Source organism: Taeniopygia guttata, chromosome 10 (assembly GCF_048771995.1).
Source record: "Taeniopygia guttata chromosome 10, bTaeGut7.mat, whole genome shotgun sequence".
NCBI lineage: Eukaryota > Metazoa > Chordata > Aves > Passeriformes > Estrildidae > Taeniopygia > Taeniopygia guttata.
Genome location: NC_133035.1, coordinates 17,687,880 through 17,706,987, shown reverse-complemented (window position 1 = coordinate 17,706,987; position 19,108 = coordinate 17,687,880). Strand labels below are relative to the sequence as shown.

At 43.7% G+C, this 19,108-nt stretch overlaps 1 protein-coding gene across 4 annotated transcripts in view; it reads left to right on the top strand.

Moving 5' to 3' along the window:
• ADAMTS17 (ADAM metallopeptidase with thrombospondin type 1 motif 17) overlaps positions 1 to 19,108 on the top strand; it is a 156,352-nt gene that overhangs the window by 23,360 nt on the left and 113,884 nt on the right. For all 4 annotated transcript variants that reach the window (XR_012057538.1, XM_072933771.1, XM_030281401.4 and 1 more), the window contains exons 5-7: positions 6,611 to 6,694; positions 7,026 to 7,183; positions 13,224 to 13,267. Coding sequence is in view for 3 of the 4 variants with exons in the window: in XM_072933771.1 (XP_072789872.1) it covers positions 6,611 to 6,694; positions 7,026 to 7,183; positions 13,224 to 13,267 (286 nt within the window). In the remaining variant the exon portion in view is untranslated. The remainder of the gene's footprint in view (positions 1 to 6,610; positions 6,695 to 7,025; positions 7,184 to 13,223; positions 13,268 to 19,108) is intronic.

Here is a 19,108-nt window from a genome sequence, read left to right as displayed (position 1 = left end):
CTTCAGAGGGGCAGTGGGAGCCTTGGTCACCTTCATTCCCACGCTCTTAGGAATATTTTTCAGGCCTCTGAAGGAAACTGCATGAGAGTAACTGGCAAGACCAAAAGATAGTGAGGAATAAGGATAGGCAAACACATAGATGGCATCATTGCATAAACCCTTTATTGTGTGGTGATAAAACCAGGTAGAATTCAGGGAAATCAAAGGGGATTTTGATGTTACATTTGTGTAATGAAAACTGACCTTCATCCCAGCAAAAGAAGCTGAAGGATAATTCAGGAAAATGTATTTCAGAGAGATAATCATGTGGTTTGGGGTGGCCTTAAGCCAAGCTCTTGACTGCTTGTGATCTTTGTTTCTTGCCTCTCTGTCAGCCTTGGGTGACTGTTAGCTGGGGGACAGGATTTGCCCCATGATATTAGGCAGTGCTTATTCAGCTATACTGCAGGATGGCAGGCTGCCTCTAAAAGAAACCAGAATGTTAATTTTGGCTTGGCTGCTTGCATTTAAGCAAATAGAACATTACTGGTCAGGGGTATATTAACTTAACTCCTCTCTGTAAGCCATTACGTTTACTGTCAAACCACAAAACAAGCATTAAGAGGTCTTATTAATGCATTTTATATTTATAGACATTTTAAATAAAGTGATCTGCCTTAAAGTATTTAATATCTATTTATGTTACAAGAATTTCTGAAGGGGGAAAAAAAGTCAGCATTACAAAATACAGGTTTATTGCTCCCCTGGTAAATGAGAATCTTGGAGAAAAAAAACCCACTACCCTCTTCTAGAATAAAAGCTTAAAAGTACAGCAAACCCATTTTGGAGCCCAGAAATAAAAGGTAGCACTTAATGTAGCAAACGCTGTGTTTTTAATGTTATTCTGTAGTTCTATGCCCCTGAACAGAAAATAGATTCACATTAAAAGTGCTTGTTTTTTGTGAATGTCACTGTAGAGGTGCAGGCTCTTCCATTTACTAAACTAATTCTTGAAATTATAAGACAGGTTTTTCCAAGATCATGGAAGAATTTCCCTCTAAGGTGCACTGTAATGTATGAGTAGGAACAAGCAGGGCTCCAGGGATTTGAGTTGGCTTTCTTTAAGTCACCACTGCTAAAGAGAAATCTTTTCTTGTTTTCTGGCAAGGTGTTTGATTCAGCATGATTTTCCAAACAGCTGCTAAAGTTGCTAAATGCCACCATGCACAGCTGCAGCCTTAGCAAGGCAGTGAGACTGTGGGCATGAGGAGTGGAAGAACACGGACAGGGAGAAATACCAGCAGAGCTGTGGGAATGCAAAACCACCTAGTTAAATATAGGTGCTGATCTCTTCTGAGTTAAACTCCTGTGTTACTGAGCTTCACTGCAGTATTTGCATTCCAGTTCTTGTCTCACCTTTGCTTGAGAGAATCATCTGTTCATGGCCTCATTCTGCAGTCACCAGTGTTTAGAACTTCCTCTGAATTCCAAACCTGAGTGCCTTTCTGGTAAATCAAGCTTAAAAACATGCTTATTTTGCTCACCCATTCTGCTAGTCTGCATCTGGCAACTAATTTCTCAGTGCATTTCATTCATGTGGAGCTGTGAGGGTGGATGTTCTCTTCTTGCAGGAGTTTTATGCTTTTGTTTGCTGTTGTGGTTGCTTTTCATCTGAAAGAAGTGACCAATAAAGGAAAAAGGAGATTCTAGGAAGTGCACTGATCTCTGCTATGTCTGGTTTTCATGGTTTAGGTTTTCAGCTTTCTGGAGAGGATTGATTCAAATGGTTCTGGGGATAACAGGTTCAAGTGGTGATAAATGGGGATGAGACCCTTTGGAAAGTCCTGCCCATGCTGTTGTGTTGCTGGGGATGAGGAGTGACTGTTTTCAGCCTGGTCCTGAGCAGGGAGTTGTGGATGTTGGCTCCTTGCAGAGTGCAGAGCTGACTTTGCAAACCAAGTCCCACCCAGACTGACCCTCAGAGCATTCGGAGACAGAGACGTCTGAATTTCTGAGTTTCCAAGACCACAACATAGTCATTTAACAGCTGCTTTCTATGGGTTTGAAAACCTAAAAAAAATTAGTTGGGTTGGTTTGGGTTGGTTTTTTGTTTTTTTTTTTGGTCCCCTAAGTGTATTTTTTTGGGTTTTGCAATAAATTACAACTGGGGCTTGGTTTGGAGCTTGCCTTTTTCTCTGAGAGTGCAGAGTGGAGGGAGAGTTTCTGCAGTGTGTGTCAGTTCTGCAGCTGTTGCTAAGCCATGAGATTAATGTGGAAGCTCTTTGCAGCAGCAAGCAGGAACTTGAAGTTAGTGATCTTTTGGATGTCATTAAGAGGGAAAATTCTTATGTTGTTCTTTAGGAATGATACTGTTTTACTCTCTGAAACCTGATTTTACGCTCCACAGATTGTTTTTCATTTTGGATTTCCCCTGTGAGGGTTTTTTTTAATGTTAAAAAAGCAGATAAAATCATTTTTATCATGCTCACATTGATGGATTTATATGTCTGTGCTCTTGGGGGCTGGCACATAAAGGCTCCAGAGCTGCCACTGATAATCAGCTCCCTTACCCTGGTCTGGAATTTTCATAATGGGAACGGGGACATAAGGGAAAAGGATCTGAGTGTTTCATCACTGTCTACAGATTTCTCTTTTTGCTCTAGCAGCCCCAGGAGAAGGAGTTATGTCAACTGTATCTTATAAAGAGCTATGAACATGTTCTTTTTTATAATGTTTAAAGGAATAATTTGAAAGCTTGGCTTTAGGTGGGTGTTAGAAATCCTATAGCACTTTTCAAAACAAGAGAAAGACAACCTCAGTAACCTGACTAAGGCTTCTGCTGTCCAAACCTCATCCAGCAGCCAAGGCAATGGGAAGGCTCCTGCTTGAGTGCAGTGCTCAGGGAAGAAAAAAGGGGAAAAAAGTCAATTTACCCTCAGGGTTGCTGTTCTAAACTCTAAAACATCTGAAACACACACGTCTCCCTCCCACCATCCACCTGCAGAGGAAGCTCTTGAGAATTAAAAAAAAATTAAAATGATGTAGTTTAGTTCCTCTCTCAGCCTCTCTCTCCTTATGTCTGTGTTTGCTTTGTGCATGCTGGGGCAGGCCTGCACAGCTTATGCCAAAACTGCATTTGTTCTGCCCCTTCCATGTCAGAGCTGTGAGGAGAAAGAAAGGCAGGAGGAATGCAAACAGAGGAGGATGGTCCAGCCTTCAAGCTTTCCTGTTTTCTTTAGGGCATTCTGTACAGTAAAGCTCTGTCAGAGAAATGCAGGTGAAGGGGGAGATGCCAGAGACAGGCTTTATTCTTCTTCTTGTTGTTCTACTGCACTTCCCCTTCCATTTTTTTCTGTCTGTCTTGTATGGTTCTTTACCATATCTCCTGTTTCCAGAGCTCACCCTACTTCTGATGACACCACAGAGAAGTCAGTAGAGAAGAGTAGAAGTTCACCTGCAGCAGGGCACCCACAACACTTCAGTCACATTGACCATCCCTTTTCCCATCCCTTCCTTTCATCCCAGTGATCCAGAACCTCCATTTCTTTTCCATCCAAGCTGCTTTGTGCCACTTGTGGTGATGTCCTAAACAAGTAACCTTTGCATTTGGTTCCATGGCAGAGTTTCATGCAGCTGACACTTCTTGTTCCCAGCTGCCTTATTTTATTAAAAAGTTCTAAACCACCCAAATATTTTTACTTTTCCCCTGTTGGAAGTAGTCACAACAGCCTGAAGGGTGTGATGCAATAGCAGGCTTGAGGAAGGGTGGCCCATGGTGTTGGGAGTGGGCAGAGTCAGTCTCTCTGTCTGTGCAGCAGGAAATCTTGAGAACATCTGCAGTGAGAAATCCCATTCCTTATCCCCTGGTACCAGTTATCCCAGCCACCTCACTTGGATGTAGTGTGGAGCAGCTCAGACAGGCCAAGTCTCTGGGGTTTGGTTTTCTTGTTGGCTGGCTGTGAAAGGCAGAAAGTTGTTGCTGCCATGATGGAATTCCGTTCTTAGCAGGAAAGACCTATGTATTTGAATTCTTTTATTTTAAATTCAGCTGGATTCTGTGATGGTGCTTCCTTTGGGCACAGCCTACCTGGCATGGCTTGGTTTAAATCCAGCTGGGAACAACCTGAGCTGTATCAGGCTCATATTTTTTTCATCAAGTCATTAAAAAGTCTGCTTGCCTTCTCCATGGGATCCCTTCTAGCCTTAAAGCCCATGAGCTGAGAGAAGTTTCCCCTCTGAAAGGACAGTGTGTGGGTGCAGTGGGCAGTGGAGCTGAGACTCAGAGCTGCCCCGTGAAAACATCTTCAAAAGAGGGGGGAAAAGTGGGGGAAAAATCCACATGAGCACCCAGGTCAGAGCAGGAGGATGAGGAGCTCCAGGTGCTGGAGCAGAGGTTGGCCTCCAGACTGTGGGGAGACCATGGTGGGACAGGTGGCTGTTCCCAACACTGTGACCTGAGGAGAGGAGCCTGTGCTGGAGCAGATTATCCTGATGGGAGCTGCAGCCTATGGAGAGGATCCATTCTGCAACAGGGAAAAGTGTGAGGAGGGAGCAGCAGAGAGAGCTCTTCCAGAGGACAGTCCCCATTCCCCATCCACCTGCATGGCTCTGGGTGAGGGGGAGGGACTCAGGAATGCAGGAGTAAAGATGAGGGGAAGGGGTTGTTTTAATTTATCTTTTTTTTTTCTCTGTATACAAATTATTTTAATTGGCAAATTAAATTTTCTCCAAGTCAAGTGTGTGTTGCCTGTAACTGTTAAGTAATCTCCCTCTCAGAGGGAAAGGTTAATGTTCCCTCTAGGCAACACAAACTGCCATCAGTCTGGGGCTCCTTTGGCCTTCATTTAAGAAAATAAGCAAACAAAGCTTGAATAAACAAGCAAAGTGGAGCCTCTTACACTCCCTGTGACTTTTTTTTTTTGGTTTTGTGTCCAATTGCTACTGCTTGAGATCTGAGATTGCTGGTGGGTGGGAATAAAAGTGCAGTCAGCGTTATCCTTAGGACAGAGAGCACAAGAGAAAAGGAGGAAGGGCTGGCAGCTTTCAAGATGAAACCCTGAACTGTCCAGCAGCTGGTGCTTGGTGAGCAAGTTTTGCCAGGGCAAACAGCCTTTGGAAGTCAGTGGTCTTTGGATTTGTCTGTGCTGGCTCTGGAGGCAGCCTGACTGCTCTGATGGGAAGCCAAGCACCAGCACTCACCAGGCTCAGTGACAAGGACCCGTTTGCTGGATTTATTCTCATTTAATGAGTGGGAACTTCATGGGATGGCCAGAGCTAGTGGAGAGCTGGGAAACCGAAGACATCCCTCCATCCATCCCTCCATCCATGCCAGGGAAATGTTTGTCAGCCTCTGTAGTGGTGCAGCAGGTGTTGATCCCCTCAGCCTGGTGCCCCATTGACCCTCCCAGCTGAGTGTCCAGGTCTCCACTTACACAGGGATCATCTGTCAGAGCCCTTCTCTGCAACTGTCAAGTTTATCCCCCCAGGTCTGTAGTGAGAGGCCTGAGCTGCTCTCCCAGCACATCTCCAGGCTAAGCAAATAGTGCCAGCCCTTGTGTGCACTTGTACACCAGCCCCAGGGAAGAGAAATGGCTCATTGTGCTCAGCTGAAGGTCACTGGGTCAAACACTGAGTAGCTCTCCCTTGCAATCTGTGCCTAAATTGTAGGAAACATTTATGTGTGTGCTTAAATCCAACCCCAAACACTGGAGAGCTTCTTCCACTGAGCACATTCCGGAGCATTTGCACAAATAGGAAAAATACCAAGCGTTGAAAACATAATGTGCAAGATGTGCTCGTGTCTCGGGTTTGCTGTAGGAAGTTTCTGAGGCTGAGTGATGCTTGTAGCCAAACGAGCTGTGAGGAAGGAATATTGCTTACCTGGGGCCAAACCTGCCTCCCATTTGTCAGGAGTCTCTTTTCACTGGTCTTGATTTCAGTTTTTTTGACGAAGTAGGGGATACAATATTCACCCAAGGCCTTTTATGTGGCATTTTACACCTTTTGAAATAAATCCTTCCCTCACCTTTTTTGATACTGTCTAGTTAAAACATTTGTGCACTGAGAAAAGGGTGGAATAAAACTCTGGGATCAATTAAGATCTTATATTCTAACCTATAAAAATGAGGTGAAGTATCTTGAGCTGGAATGCAAAATCTGGAGAAAGTAGTAAGGTAGTTTCCGGGGCTATTTTTGTATTTCCTGAGGCTTGTGTCATTATGTGCTGCCTTATTACTATTCTCTTATATAAGATATGAAAATAACAGAGGGAAATTGCTTTTCCATTCTATTTCCTGAAGTCTAAAACACACCATTATTTCATCTTGCATTCAGATATCTCTGATATTTAATGCTGAAGATCCATGTTAGTTGAATGCTTCATAGCGTATGTCCATGTTCCTGAGACTTTATCTTTAGAGTCCCTTTGGAATATTTTTCTCCTTTTCACAGCAACTCTTAAAAATCCTTTATTGTATTGAGTGTAGAGGCACAATCCATTTGGGGGGAGTTTTTGTGTCAGTTTTTAAAAGGAGAAATGTCTAACTTTAGTCACAGTTAGTTTATTTTACTATTGCTAGGTCTTGATATTTTCTGCTAATAAGCTCTGGATGTTTTCTTTGCTTTTTGACAGGTGTACAACATGTTCCAGCATCAAAGCCTGGGAATTAAAGTCAACATTCGAGTTACCAAACTAGTCCTGCTTCACAGTCGCCCTGTGAGTTCCAACCCCTTTCTCCCCTGCTCCTGGAGCTGGTTTGTGGTGTCCCACAGGGTGGGAGGGGGATGTGGGGCATGTCTGGCTTCAGGATCACAAACTGTGAGGAGTTGCCTGTTCCACTTCACCAGGCAGCGTTAAAGGTGGGAAATACAGGGGCTGTGGCAGTGAAAAGAACTAGAATCCTTTTATTTATCCTTCCTGGTAAAGCTGTCTGCTTGTAGCTGCAAACCAGTCTGGAGTAAACTGTTACAGAGAGGTGTGATGCTTTATCTAAAGACTGGGGCTGATACTTCTCCTTTTATATATCCTTTTTTTTTTTTTCCCAAAGGCAAAGTTGTCCATTGGGCATCATGGAGAGAGGTCTCTGGAGAGCTTCTGTCAGTGGCAAAATGAAGAATATGGTGGGGCAAAATACCTTGGTAACAACCAGGTTCCTGGTGCCAGAGATGACACCCCTCCTGTGGATGCTGCTGTTTTTGTGACCAGGTATGGGAAGGTCTGGTTTGTCAATTTGCTTCAAGCAGTAATGCCCCCATGGTCAGTGAGCAGAAATCTAAGAAAAAGATAATACATTTGCTGCTCAGATGCCTCAGGTGAAAGTGCTCTGTCTTGTTTTTGTGCATTCTTAACAAGGTTGTACAAAAGCATCTCTCCTCTTGAGCCAAGGTGTCACAGTCAGGGTCAGGATGTGGCTGTAGCACAGGGGTGCTTTTCTCACACCAGCTGGTAGGAGTGGAAAAAACAGGGGAGATTTTGGAGCCCCCCTTCCTAGGAGAAGGAAGGTGTGGAGCTGAGAACACTGCTGAGCTCAGGTGCTCTGTGTGCAATTAGAGGTGAATCAGCTGAGCAGACACTGTGTCAGCAATGGGGAGGGAGTTATCTCCTAAAAAAATAGGGAGAGAAATACCATAAATTAAATTAATTTTTTCTCTCTTTGCCCAAAGAAATAACCACTTCAACAACTGTCCCCTATCACAATGAGATATAGGAGGGGTGTCATTCCTGATTGGTTTGTGTATTTGAAAGCTCATGCATTTATTTCAGATGTGAAATGATCTTTATAGAAATATTTGATCAAAATTCTTTGCCCACTGTAATTCTGCACTTACTGATGCATCAAACACATCAGATAAAGCAAGAAAAAGGGTGTTGTAGGGACAACAGTCTTTTTTCCTCTATCTGAGCTCAACTTCACAATACAATCCAAGTCCCATGTTCCCCACAGTTACCACAAATTCTGAATAGCAAATTCATGGTATTTTAAGTTTTTTGCATCCTTTAAGATGTAAAAGAAGTATTCATTTTTACAGAAACGATCTCTGAATAATTAAAGTGAGCACAAAATTATGATGTAATGTGGATGCTCATTGTGCTAGAAAAACACTACTTCCTACTCCCTTCTCCCCCACTTTGAGACAGGAAATGTCTGTATTGCAGTTCAATATTACCTCTTTCACTTATTTTCTCTGCCAATAATTTAAGTAGAAATACATGTTTTTGCATAAACTGCCATCCTGATTGTAATAATCTCTAGTGTTAGATTTGTGTTAACAGCCCCACTGCAAACTGTCCATGGGATTCTGGTGAGTGTTCAGTGAAAGAGCTGGTGTGGAGGGCATGAGGCCAGCAAAGTTCCTGAGAAATCTCCTTCACAGACGTGTGTGCAGCTCCCCCAAACCCTGTTCCCTCCTCTGTATTCACTGCAGTCCACCAGGCACTTGTGCAGATATTTAGCAGTTTAGACAGGGGGAATAGTTCCTTTGAAGTCAACAGGCTGCACATCCTGGTTGTAGTTAAGCATGTGCTCCACTGGATCAGGGCCTAAATAAATAACTAACATTTTGTTAAACTCATCTGGGTATCCAGTTGTCCTGCATGACAAGTGAGATAGAGAGAATCTCTTCTGATGGGCTCTGAGCACAGGGTGAGGGGAATGAGCAGAGCATTTCACCTCTGCAGCTTTCAAAAGTGAATGCATGATGTCAGGCTAAATGAGCTGGACTCAGGCTGCTGAGGAAGAGCTGTAGAAGAATTCGTAGGAGGAATCATTCAATGGATTTGCAGGGTTTTGCAGTGGAAATAGCTGGGAAATAGCTGGGAATGTTGGGTTAGAAACCAGATTCAGCTTTGGTGAGAAGGTTCAAGCCAAGGAGCACATGACTGAGCACAGGAGCAGCATTTTTGCTTCTGGAGAGTCCCAGTGTGCATTTGGAGTCTTTCCGTCCCTCTTGCTGTGTCCTGTCATCCTTAACCCCTCCTGCTTCTGCTGCATGGAGGATGCTGCTTTGTTTGGAAGACTTCTGGGCCAGCAGCCCCATTCCTTTGTCAGGGAAATGAATTTTTCTCCTCTTGGCTTTGGAAACGTGTGTGTGTGTGTGTCCCTGGACCCTCCCCAGACTGTACAGATGGACCAGTGGTAGAGGATGTGCGAGCAACAGCATGTCCAGCACAAGCAATTGCGCCAGAAAAAGCAGAAGCTGAATTTTCAGCAGCTGCAGCTGCTTTAAGGACTAGAAACAGATTCTTTGGGGTCAAGTTCTGAAGAAATCCCTCTGGTTCCAGTCTGGCTGGGTTCATTTGAAACACCAAGGCACGCTTGCCTTTTGAAACTTCACCTCTAAGTGATGTTTCCCATATCCTCATTTGTATGCAAAAGTAGATTACGTAGGTGGCAAATATTCCTCTTGCAGGATTTTAATGATATCCACCTGAGTTCCAGGTAAGGGGCACACTGTGCCTGTGAAATTAGATGCATTGTGCAGCTTAGTGAATAAGTGAGACAGTGGGAATAATCTGCCACAGCCCTGAAGGTCTGAATATAGTGTTGTGGTCTCTATAACCATCAGACTTTCCTCATTCAGATTCTGGTTTTGAACTTGCAGAAATTTAAGTCTCTGGCATCTTTGGATAGTGTACTTCATATTTTAACAGGCAGCTGACAAGAATAACTTCTGTCTGCAGAATCAGTATCTTAGTGATTTTAGAAGCATGTCTCATTTGAAATACATTCCCTCTATTGATCCCTCTGTCTTTTGCATTCCCTGGGAAATCTTCAGGCGCACTGATGTTATCCCAGCTCCTGGCTGGAGGTGTTTGGGTCACATAATAGATGTAGATGATGTGATAACAGAGCAAAGAATGTCCCAGCACTGACAGGAGCAGGGTTCAGAGCTGTCTTTATGCAAAGACTTGTTTTTTTCCTGATGCAGTGGTGTAGTTGCTCCATTTGCAGCCTGATCCTCCCTTCCACACTTCTCCAGCTCTTTGCCTTCCCATTAAACGGGCAAATGGAGGAATTCACTGTGCATGGAGGAAACTGGGCACATAGTGCTGTTGAATGTACTTATGGATGTGGAAAGTTTATTTTGGCAGGTTCTGGACTGTACCAGTTTCCTGTGTCCTTTAGCTTTATGACCCTGCAGGGTTAGACTGGTCGAAAGATGTCATTTGAAGGATGCTGGGAATGGCCACTTAACAGAATGCTTCTTATTCCTGCTGCACAGTTCAACTTCTGTCCTTCTTTCTCACAGGAAGGACTTGAATTGCAGAGTTCAGCTTAGCACAGTTAGGTATTTTTTTCCGGTTGGTGGGAGCCAGATGGAAGAGTGACTGTAGGAGGAGTTTTGAGCTCTTCTGGCTATTTTTATTGAACAAAACAACTAACTTGTTATCATTTTTTTGAGGATTGTTATACTCTGCCAATAGAAACCTCTGCTGGGTACCACACATGATAATGACTGAGAATTTCACAGGTCACAGGATGAGAACTCGTGTCCTGCTTGATTCAGTCAATGGCTAAAAGTGAAGAGTAAAACTGGTTCACAGCTAGAGCTGTGATTTGAATATATTATCCAAGACCTTGTGTGATAAGGTCAGATGTTGGACTTGAACTGCAGCTCCTGCAGTAGGAGTTTTATTTCAACAGAGCTCTGTAAAAATTCTAACAGGAGTATGTCTATGTGGTAAGAGACCTTTGCACATGCAATAAATATTAAAATACCTTTCTTACATTGTTGAGTATCATTATAGTACCAGTCATGTCAAGCTCTCACTTCAAAATTACCCATGCAGTTGAGCTCAGAAATGTGCCAGAGAGACACCTGTGATTGAAACCTTTTTAAAATTAGATCAGTGTCAGGTGCCAGGATGGAGCCATTTAAATCACTGGTGTGGCTGAGCCACAGGTGAGACAGATCATTCTTAACACCTTTCCATGCTGTGTTTTCCCTCTGGCTGCCAGAGAAGGACTGTAGGAGTTTCAGCGATGGGCTTTGTGATGAGGTGTGTCCTTGCCTTTGGAAGAAGACTGAGACCCACCGAGCTGGTTTGTGACTAAAGGTCTGGATGTGCTTTTCTGTTTGGCCACAGAGTTTTGGGATAAAATATTTGCAATGGTCCAGATGGTTTAAATCCTGGCATTTTTGTACATACATTTGAACAGAAGATGTAGTCTCTTGGTCTTGTGTTTATGACAGCTTTAAGGATGGGCTGAGCAGGTTTTATACTTGAATTACCAGCGATGTTCAGTTCTGCTGATGATGTGCTTCGAGCCCTTCCTTGACCAAACAGCATCACAGCACTCTCTTCACACATAAGGGTTGTTCTACCTCTGTAGGAGAGTCTGCAAGTTGTGCTGGATCATTTACTTACCCATTATTTAATAACATGGTGGTAGTTCCTCTGTGGAGCTGCCAGAAAGTGCCAGACGCCTTTTGGTGTGGGACAGCACGAGGAGCAGAAATTCTGTGCGTTATTTGCAGGGCTGGACAGGCTCTGGAGAGAGAGAGAGGCTTTTCTAGCTGTGGCCTCCTGCCATCCACTAATAGTTCAGCTATCTGTTGTCACTAGAAAAGCATCTGTTTGATTTAGCAGTTTATATAACATAATAAGTCCTTAAATAAACCTCTGTCAAGCTGACTCTGGGAAGCCGAGCAGGCGCGCTGGTGCCAGCTCCGTCAGGAGACTGTCATTAGTCTTCCTTGGGAAGGCTGGAATGCCAAGGTGTTGAGACACAGGCTGCAGTGAAAAATGAAAGCTGAGGCTGGCGTGTGGTCGTAGCTTTCGGTTTTTGGTTGGTTCCTGTCCGATTTTTTTAACACTTTGATGGTTGTTATGGTTTTTCTGCACTGAAGCGTGGTTGGTTTTCAATGTCTGCTGAACAAGAACTGGTAATGGCTGTTTGTGCTCTCCTTCCAAGCCCTTGACAGCTTGATTTGTGGCTTTCAAAGCAGTTTGATGTGGAGGGTCTGGATTCATCAGCCACAGTCCTGGGCCTTAAATCTCTTTTCCTATAAACCCTAGTTTCATAACTTTCTTCAAGGAAAGAGCACTTTTAATATTTATCTATTTTTATATTTCTCTTAAGTATTTTCTTTTTCAAAGTATTTCTCTTTCTCAAAGTATTTTTGATCTTCTTCCTGCCAAACTCTTACACTCCAAATCCCAAGGGAATTCGGGCATTTCAAGTGGCACACTCCAGATGTACTAATAGGATTCTCTTGCCTGTTCCCAGGGTGAGGAAAGCCAAGGTGATAGAGACTGCAGTTCCTCAGCTTCCCTCGGCTTGAGGAATTTCTGAAATGTTTTAGCACTCATGATGTTTCTCTTTTCATTGTGGATTGCACTGCAAAGCAACTCTGGTGAAGAGAGCTCCTAAAAGTTTAGGTCTAAGTGCTTCTTGAAATGTATTCAAGCTATTCATTTAGTTATGAAATACTTTTCCCACACACACACTTGTTTTTCTGTCATGAGGAATCTCATGTACAAAATCTTCTCACATTAAGTGTCAGTGCTTTGATGGTGAGCTTCAAGGCTTTTATTCTGTTTTTGTTTAATACAACTCCGTGGATCACTGGGTGATTTGTGGATGCCACTGGCATCTATAGTGTCTTCTGCCTTGATGAGATGTGGGGAACCAAGTGGAGTCTCTTGAAGTTCTCTGTGTTGGATTCAACCATAACATGGCAAATCTGACTGTAGTAAGTTTAGCTGAAGCCAATTTGCCTGTTACCAGGAAAATCCTGAAATTCTCTTTCTTCTTCTGTGTCAACATCTGCCTGTCTCTGTTTAGTCCTGCTTTTTTCATGGTCTTTTCTATTCTGTTGAAGAATTGAGAATTTCTGTGTACATATTATTAGTTCTGTGCCCTTGGGCTGTGCCCCACACCTCTCCTCTCACTGTCTTTTAGGGTGTCTGCTCCTTATTGTTACAGTTCTCTTGTGGAAAGAGTTTCAGTTTTAATCCAGTTGTGGAATAAGTGTGACATCACAGAATGAGGCAGGGCTTTCTGGGTGCTAACTCTTAAGTCTGTTAAATTGGACTGTGGTACATGGGGCTGATTGACATAATTGCCTGTAATCTCAGTCGCAATCAGGGCTGCTATCTGTGTTGTCATCGTGTAGACTGCACAGCAGCCTTACAAAATCCCCAGACCTCAACACCCATGATATGTGAGTCATGCACAACTGCTTTTTCCTGGTCTGGAGGCACAGGATACATTTCACTTCTGTTCTGTTTTTCTTTCTAGGACAGATTTCTGCGTGCACAAAGACGAGCCTTGTGACACTGTGGGTAAGTGCAAGAGGCAGGGGAGGGTATTTGATAGGCACCTTTGTGCTAAGGGGAGTGTTCTGGGCAATCTTTCACTCCTTGGTTTGCTGTAATGTTGGTTTTGCTGTTCTGTGTACCTCTGTGATGCAGATAGGGATTAGCTGAGCAAGGTATGAGCTATAAATAAGCCATTGCATTTTAACCCCTTCTAAGCCCTGGAGGTGTCTGGGTTCAGGAGTTAGTCTTGATTATTTCTGCTTCTTTGGATGCAGAAGAAGCTTCCTCTTGGTGTGTCTGTATAATGTTCCTTTCAGTTCTCTCACCTCAAACAAGAATTTGCTAACTAAGGGGTGTATTTTCCATTGTAAGAACCTTTGTGACGTTCCCAGATCAAGCTGGCACTCAGTCACTGGAGAAGAATACCTCATTGTGGGAAAGCCAAGTTAAATCTTCTTTTCAGCCTCCTGCTCCTCCTACTTCCTAACTGCCTTTACTCATATCCAAAGCCTGCATACACAGGGTCCTTACATCCCACACATTAAATACTTTATTTATTTCACTCAGGTAGTAGTAACCTTCACTGTGTTCTCCTGTTTTGTTTTTTTTTTAATCCCCACAGTGGCAGCAGTGTTTGGAGGCACAGCTCAGCATCCTCTCTGTGATGATGGCATAAACTTTTTAAAACTTGCCTCAAAGTCAGGTGGCCTCTCATCCTCCATTCTGTGTAAACTTGGGATGGATCCTAATTTTCAGCTGTTGTTACACTCCAGTGTTCAGGGAGACACTTGCAGGGATTATGGACAGTGGGTGATGCAGAGCAGGGAGGGAAGTGCCTTCGGCAGGAGCCCTGTGGAAGGTTCATCTTGGAATGCAGCTGCTTCCCTCCCTGGTGTGGGCATCAGGTGAAAGGAGGAAATACAGGGCTGGAGGATACATACCCATGGGCAAGGACTGGCCTCTGTGTCCAAGTTTTTTCCATTTGGAATCCTTCACAATGTGTTTATTCTGTGTGCAATGGAAAACACACTTCCACTGAGGAAGGATTTTACACTGTGTGCCTGCACCTGGAGGTGGCTGTGGTAAGATACAATAAAGAAGTTAAAAAAAAAAAAAAAAGAAGCTGATGGAATACACATGCTGACTAAAGTCAGAGCTCTTTCCATATTTAAAGAGAGTATTGTTGAAGATCTCTGTTCAGGGAATTATATTACCAGAGACAACATGACTAAGGAAATATTTTTATGACTTCTTTTCTGTTCTTACAATACCCAAGTTATTTCTTGTGCTGCAACTTCTTCACACTGTGGCTGCAGTGGAGAAAGTAGAAGATCACAGCAATGAAGATTACACTCATTTGTTACTCTTTCCAGCACAGTTGTCCAAGATATTTAGGAAGTGAATATTCCTGGGACAAAACCAGTCTGGCCTCTTTGCTCTCTTCAGTCTTGCTTTTCCTACCTTCTCCTCTGACATTTGATTATGTGGCAGCAAAGCACTTATATCTTCTCTTACACATTTTCTGTGCCCCATTTGGCCTTGTTGTGCCATTTGCATTTTTTCATGGCAGAGGAAGAATAAATTAATGGATGTTCTTTTGTGACACGCAGCTGGTTTGAGAAAGTGATTAGTGTTGGTAGTACCAAATTTTAACCATGCAAGATTGGGAAAAGCAGGTGTCAATTGTTGATAAATGGGTTTTTAATAGCCAGGCTTCCGTGCCATGTGCACACACCTGGGTGGTATGAGCAGCAGTGTAGCATGGCTTTGACTTGGGCTTAATATTGAGCAGCAATTGAGACAGGTGAATGCCCATTGATCCTCCATGCTGGCTTAGGAAGGCTTATCTTGGTGTTTCAACCATCTCTGCTGTTGCCAGATTCCTGTTTCTCACTCCAGCTCCCAGATATTCCTTTCCAAATCATCAGGACTGCCTGTGGGAGCAAAAAGTGAGTCCAGTGAGTGACATCACATTTGGTCTTAATGGTTATGCTGAGGTTGTTGCACTCCCCAAAAGTTCTCTACAACAGCATCTTGCTTTCATTTCTTGCTTTACACTTGAACAGATGAAGAACATGGTCTCAGCAGGTGCATGTGTGTTTTTACACCTGCTTATGGCTGAGGTTGGCCCTTGCAGAGCCAATGCTGCCATCCTGTAAATGCAGTGAGCTCTCCTAAACCAGGAGACTGAGGCTGCTGCTCTATATAAGGCAGAGAATTTGGACTCTTAGACTCCTGATTTCTATTCCCAGCTCTGGCACTGACTCATTTTGTGACATTTGGCAAGTCACTTGCATTCTGAATGCTTCTGTCTACCTCTGTGAAATGAGGATTTTGAGTGCAAAGCTACAGGAGATTGCATGGCTTAGGGAGGTCTCCTGTAAAGAGTGTGGGGTTCTTGGGGCTGTGATGCAGTACATGTCCAGAATCTAATGTTGCTTAGTCATGCTCAAGAGACTCTGAGGAATCTGTTGGATTATATGTCCTGAAATAATAGGACTCAGAGTGCTGTAGGCAATGTTATTATCAGTGACAATGCCTTGATTTTCTTTGTGTTGTGAGAAATAAGGAAGCAGAACTTACCCTGGCGGAAGCCTTGAGGCACAGCTGTTGTTGGGAAGTGGGATTATGAAGTTTAAATGGCTCATAAGAGGTGTTCATTTGTGCTCTGAAAGATCTATATTGAAAAACCTGTCTGGAATCTTTGCCTGCCATGCAGAAACAGCAAGAAAACAGCAGCAGGAGGTTTGTATTTGTATTCTGGCAGGGGCCCCTCACTGAAACCAGTTGCTCTGGGGACTTGGTTCAAATTTTCTTGGCCCAGCTGCCAGGGTAGTGTGGAGGGTTACATAATGGCAGAAACAAGCTCAAAAATGTGTAGGTATGTCTTGGGGTGCAGACCCACTGCCTGCACCATGGGACAGAACCACATTTGTGTAAGAAATCGTTTGTTAATGCTCATTGCCCCACTTGATTGGGTAAGGTAGGCCTGGGAATGGATGGATTCCAGAGGAGGTGGACAGAAGGAAAACAGTATTCCTGTGTGGAACAGTTGGGGTCCAGCAGCCTCTGCTGTGGGATCTGCTCCTCACTTTGAGCAGGAAGGTTCTCTTTGTGTGACACAGCCTCATCACACACCAGTGAAAATTCCTGAGTCTGCTTCGGGCTCATCCCTCACCCAGAGTTGCCGTTTCCTGCAGAAAAATCTGTGTCAGCAGAGCTGCCTCCCAGCCAGCCAAATTGCGAGTTTAATGTCTTACTATTAATATCAGGCTGCAGCTTGGAGCCTTGCACACTGTCAGAATCCAACCTTTCTGTGACATAAGCAGATTGAGAATGCCCCTTTCGTTCAATATTTCCACTGCCAGTGCCAAATAAGCAGCTTTACGATTAGTTAGGAATGATCCTGCATATTTCAAAGCAAGCTTGGCCTTCATTCCTCAGTGTACATGTTACCCCAGATCCAAGCTGAAGCTTCCCTCTATTCAGCTAATAATAAAATTGGGGGCAGTGTGTAATTGGGAAATGGAAAATGAGAATGTGTCTTAAATATCCTTAAATTGCCCTGGTTAAAAATGACTTTACCTCTGCTGCAGTCATATGTGCTCCTCTGTGGCTTGATGTTGGGGAAGAGAAAGCAGAGTAAGTGTGTGTACTGCAGAGGGGCAGGCTGAGCTGAAGGAATAGCTGCCTGGAGAAAACCAAGCACAGAGTGGAAGTGATTGAGAAGCATAGTTTTCCAGACTCTTTCCACAAGTGAATCAGTGTTTGGAGAAAAACATTCCCATCTCCTGGCTGTTTATCACAGTAAAGTATTTCAAAATATGCCCAGGTTTGGCAAAAGAGGACCTGTGGTCTGTGTCTCCAAGTAGGCTTTTTTATTCCATGTAAAACACCTGAATGAGGGACTGCACGTTTTTACCTTTTCCTTGGCCACTTGCCATCTCTGGCTGGCCTGTCCACAGCAGCAGACAATTCTGTGTGTACCGTCTGTACTGTTAATTTAAATCTTCCTCCCTGTGTTGTATTGATTCCAGTGCCCTGCCAACAGAGAAGTCATCTCCAAGGAAAGGGAAAAGACTAGCTGGTTAACTCTGAGTGGAAAAGGAATTCTCACATTAAAAACATTTTCCATAGTGGTTCATGTTGAATGTTTCTGTATATTCCAGGGCGGGTTTTTATTTGATGCCAGAATAAATAGAAATACCTGCTGCTTAAAACAATTCATTAGAGCAGCAGTGCCTGGCTTTAGCAAAAGCCTTGCTGGGACTGTCCTTCAGACCAAACCCAAACCCAGCTTAATGCATTAAAATGAGCACACTGGAGGTTAAAATGTGTCTTAAAGAAACATTGTAGAGTTGATTTGGTGTTTGGGAAAGAAAAGGACCTCACAGCACTGTAAATTTCTGTCACTTGTGGCACTAAAGACCAGAGGAAAATCCTGCTTACACCAGCCTCAGAATCTAGATGGTGGTTTCATTGGGGTCAGGATGCTGGTCCTGCTCTTAGATGTTGCCTGAGACATGCAACCCTCCTGAAACCATCTTACATTCTGGTTTCAGTGTTAAGGAAAGTAGAGCATTTGAATTTTATTTGCCTTTGGGTTTGTTTTGCAGCTCAGTTGTCTTGTTTAGGTTTGTCTTTTTTCATTCCATGTACTGAGGGCACTGGTGGATTCTTGATCTCTTTGGCTGAAAAAAGTACTGTCCTTAGCTGGGAGCTCATATTGTCCTGCTGCAAGGATTTTTTGTAGAAAATAGGTGGTTGATCACTCTTCTCTTTGGGAATTTATCAATCTGAGAGTGCTATCGACTCACAGTTATCTCAGCTTTTAAATTTTTCTCTCTGTTTCCTGTATTGGGTGAAGGAAATAACCTGGATAGTTAAAAGAAATTGAAGTTTTTAGTGGGGAGAGGATTAGTTACAGGTTTTCTGTACATTTCTCATTTTTCCCTCTTCCATGTATTTCCAGCTCCCAGCTCGGAGGTCTCTCAGACCCTCAGTTGTTCTCGTGGTTAGCTCCCTTCCCTTTCCTTTTTCCCTTTTTCTCTCTGGGGTTAGTTCAGAGCTCATAGGAGCTCTTCTCAGTTTTGTTCCTTCGTGTTGTTTTTGTTCAGCTGGGCCTGGACAGGCAGAGGCTGCTGTTCCCAGGGGCCCTGCAGGGTCTGGTTTCCATCACTCAGACCTCAGGATGTGCCCACCGAGGTCACGGAATTTCCCTACGTTTACTCCACTTTAGTCTTCATAAACCTCCAGGAGTTCCTCATTAGTTCTCCTCAATACATCATTCTCCTTTTGCAGCCCCAAAATGTGTTTCAGGCCCTTTTATTTTCCCATTATTTATCTGTCTGTCATGCTCACCCATCCCAGCAGATAAAACAGTGGCCTTGCAGTGTGGTGTGTGTTTGAAGCTTGTTCTCAGGGAGCTGGAACTAAACACTGTCAGCAGGGAGGAATAACACACTTCCTGCTCTGTACCTGGCCTTTCATGTCCTCCATCAAACTGCTGTTGGCAATTAATGCTCATAGATGTTTAAGCTGGTTTCTGAAATATGTTCATAGTCGTCAGATGTAGGCCAGCGTGTCCAAAATCTTCCCATCAACTTCTCCCCCTGCTTTAGTTTGTTAGCTTGTCTCTACTCATCCTAAATCTTGCTTTTCTTGTTGATTGCTCCCTCCTGACCTTCAGACTTCGAGAGCTTTTGTCTTTGTTGTGCCTCACCCCCAAGCTGGTGCTGGATGTTTAAGGTGATTTTAGCTTGAAAGCTTTGCCTTCTCCCATGGTTTTAGTAGTGGTTCATGGGGATGTGTTTTGATAAATGCAAGTGAGCAACAGTCTAAAATGCTGTGGAAAGGACCCATAGT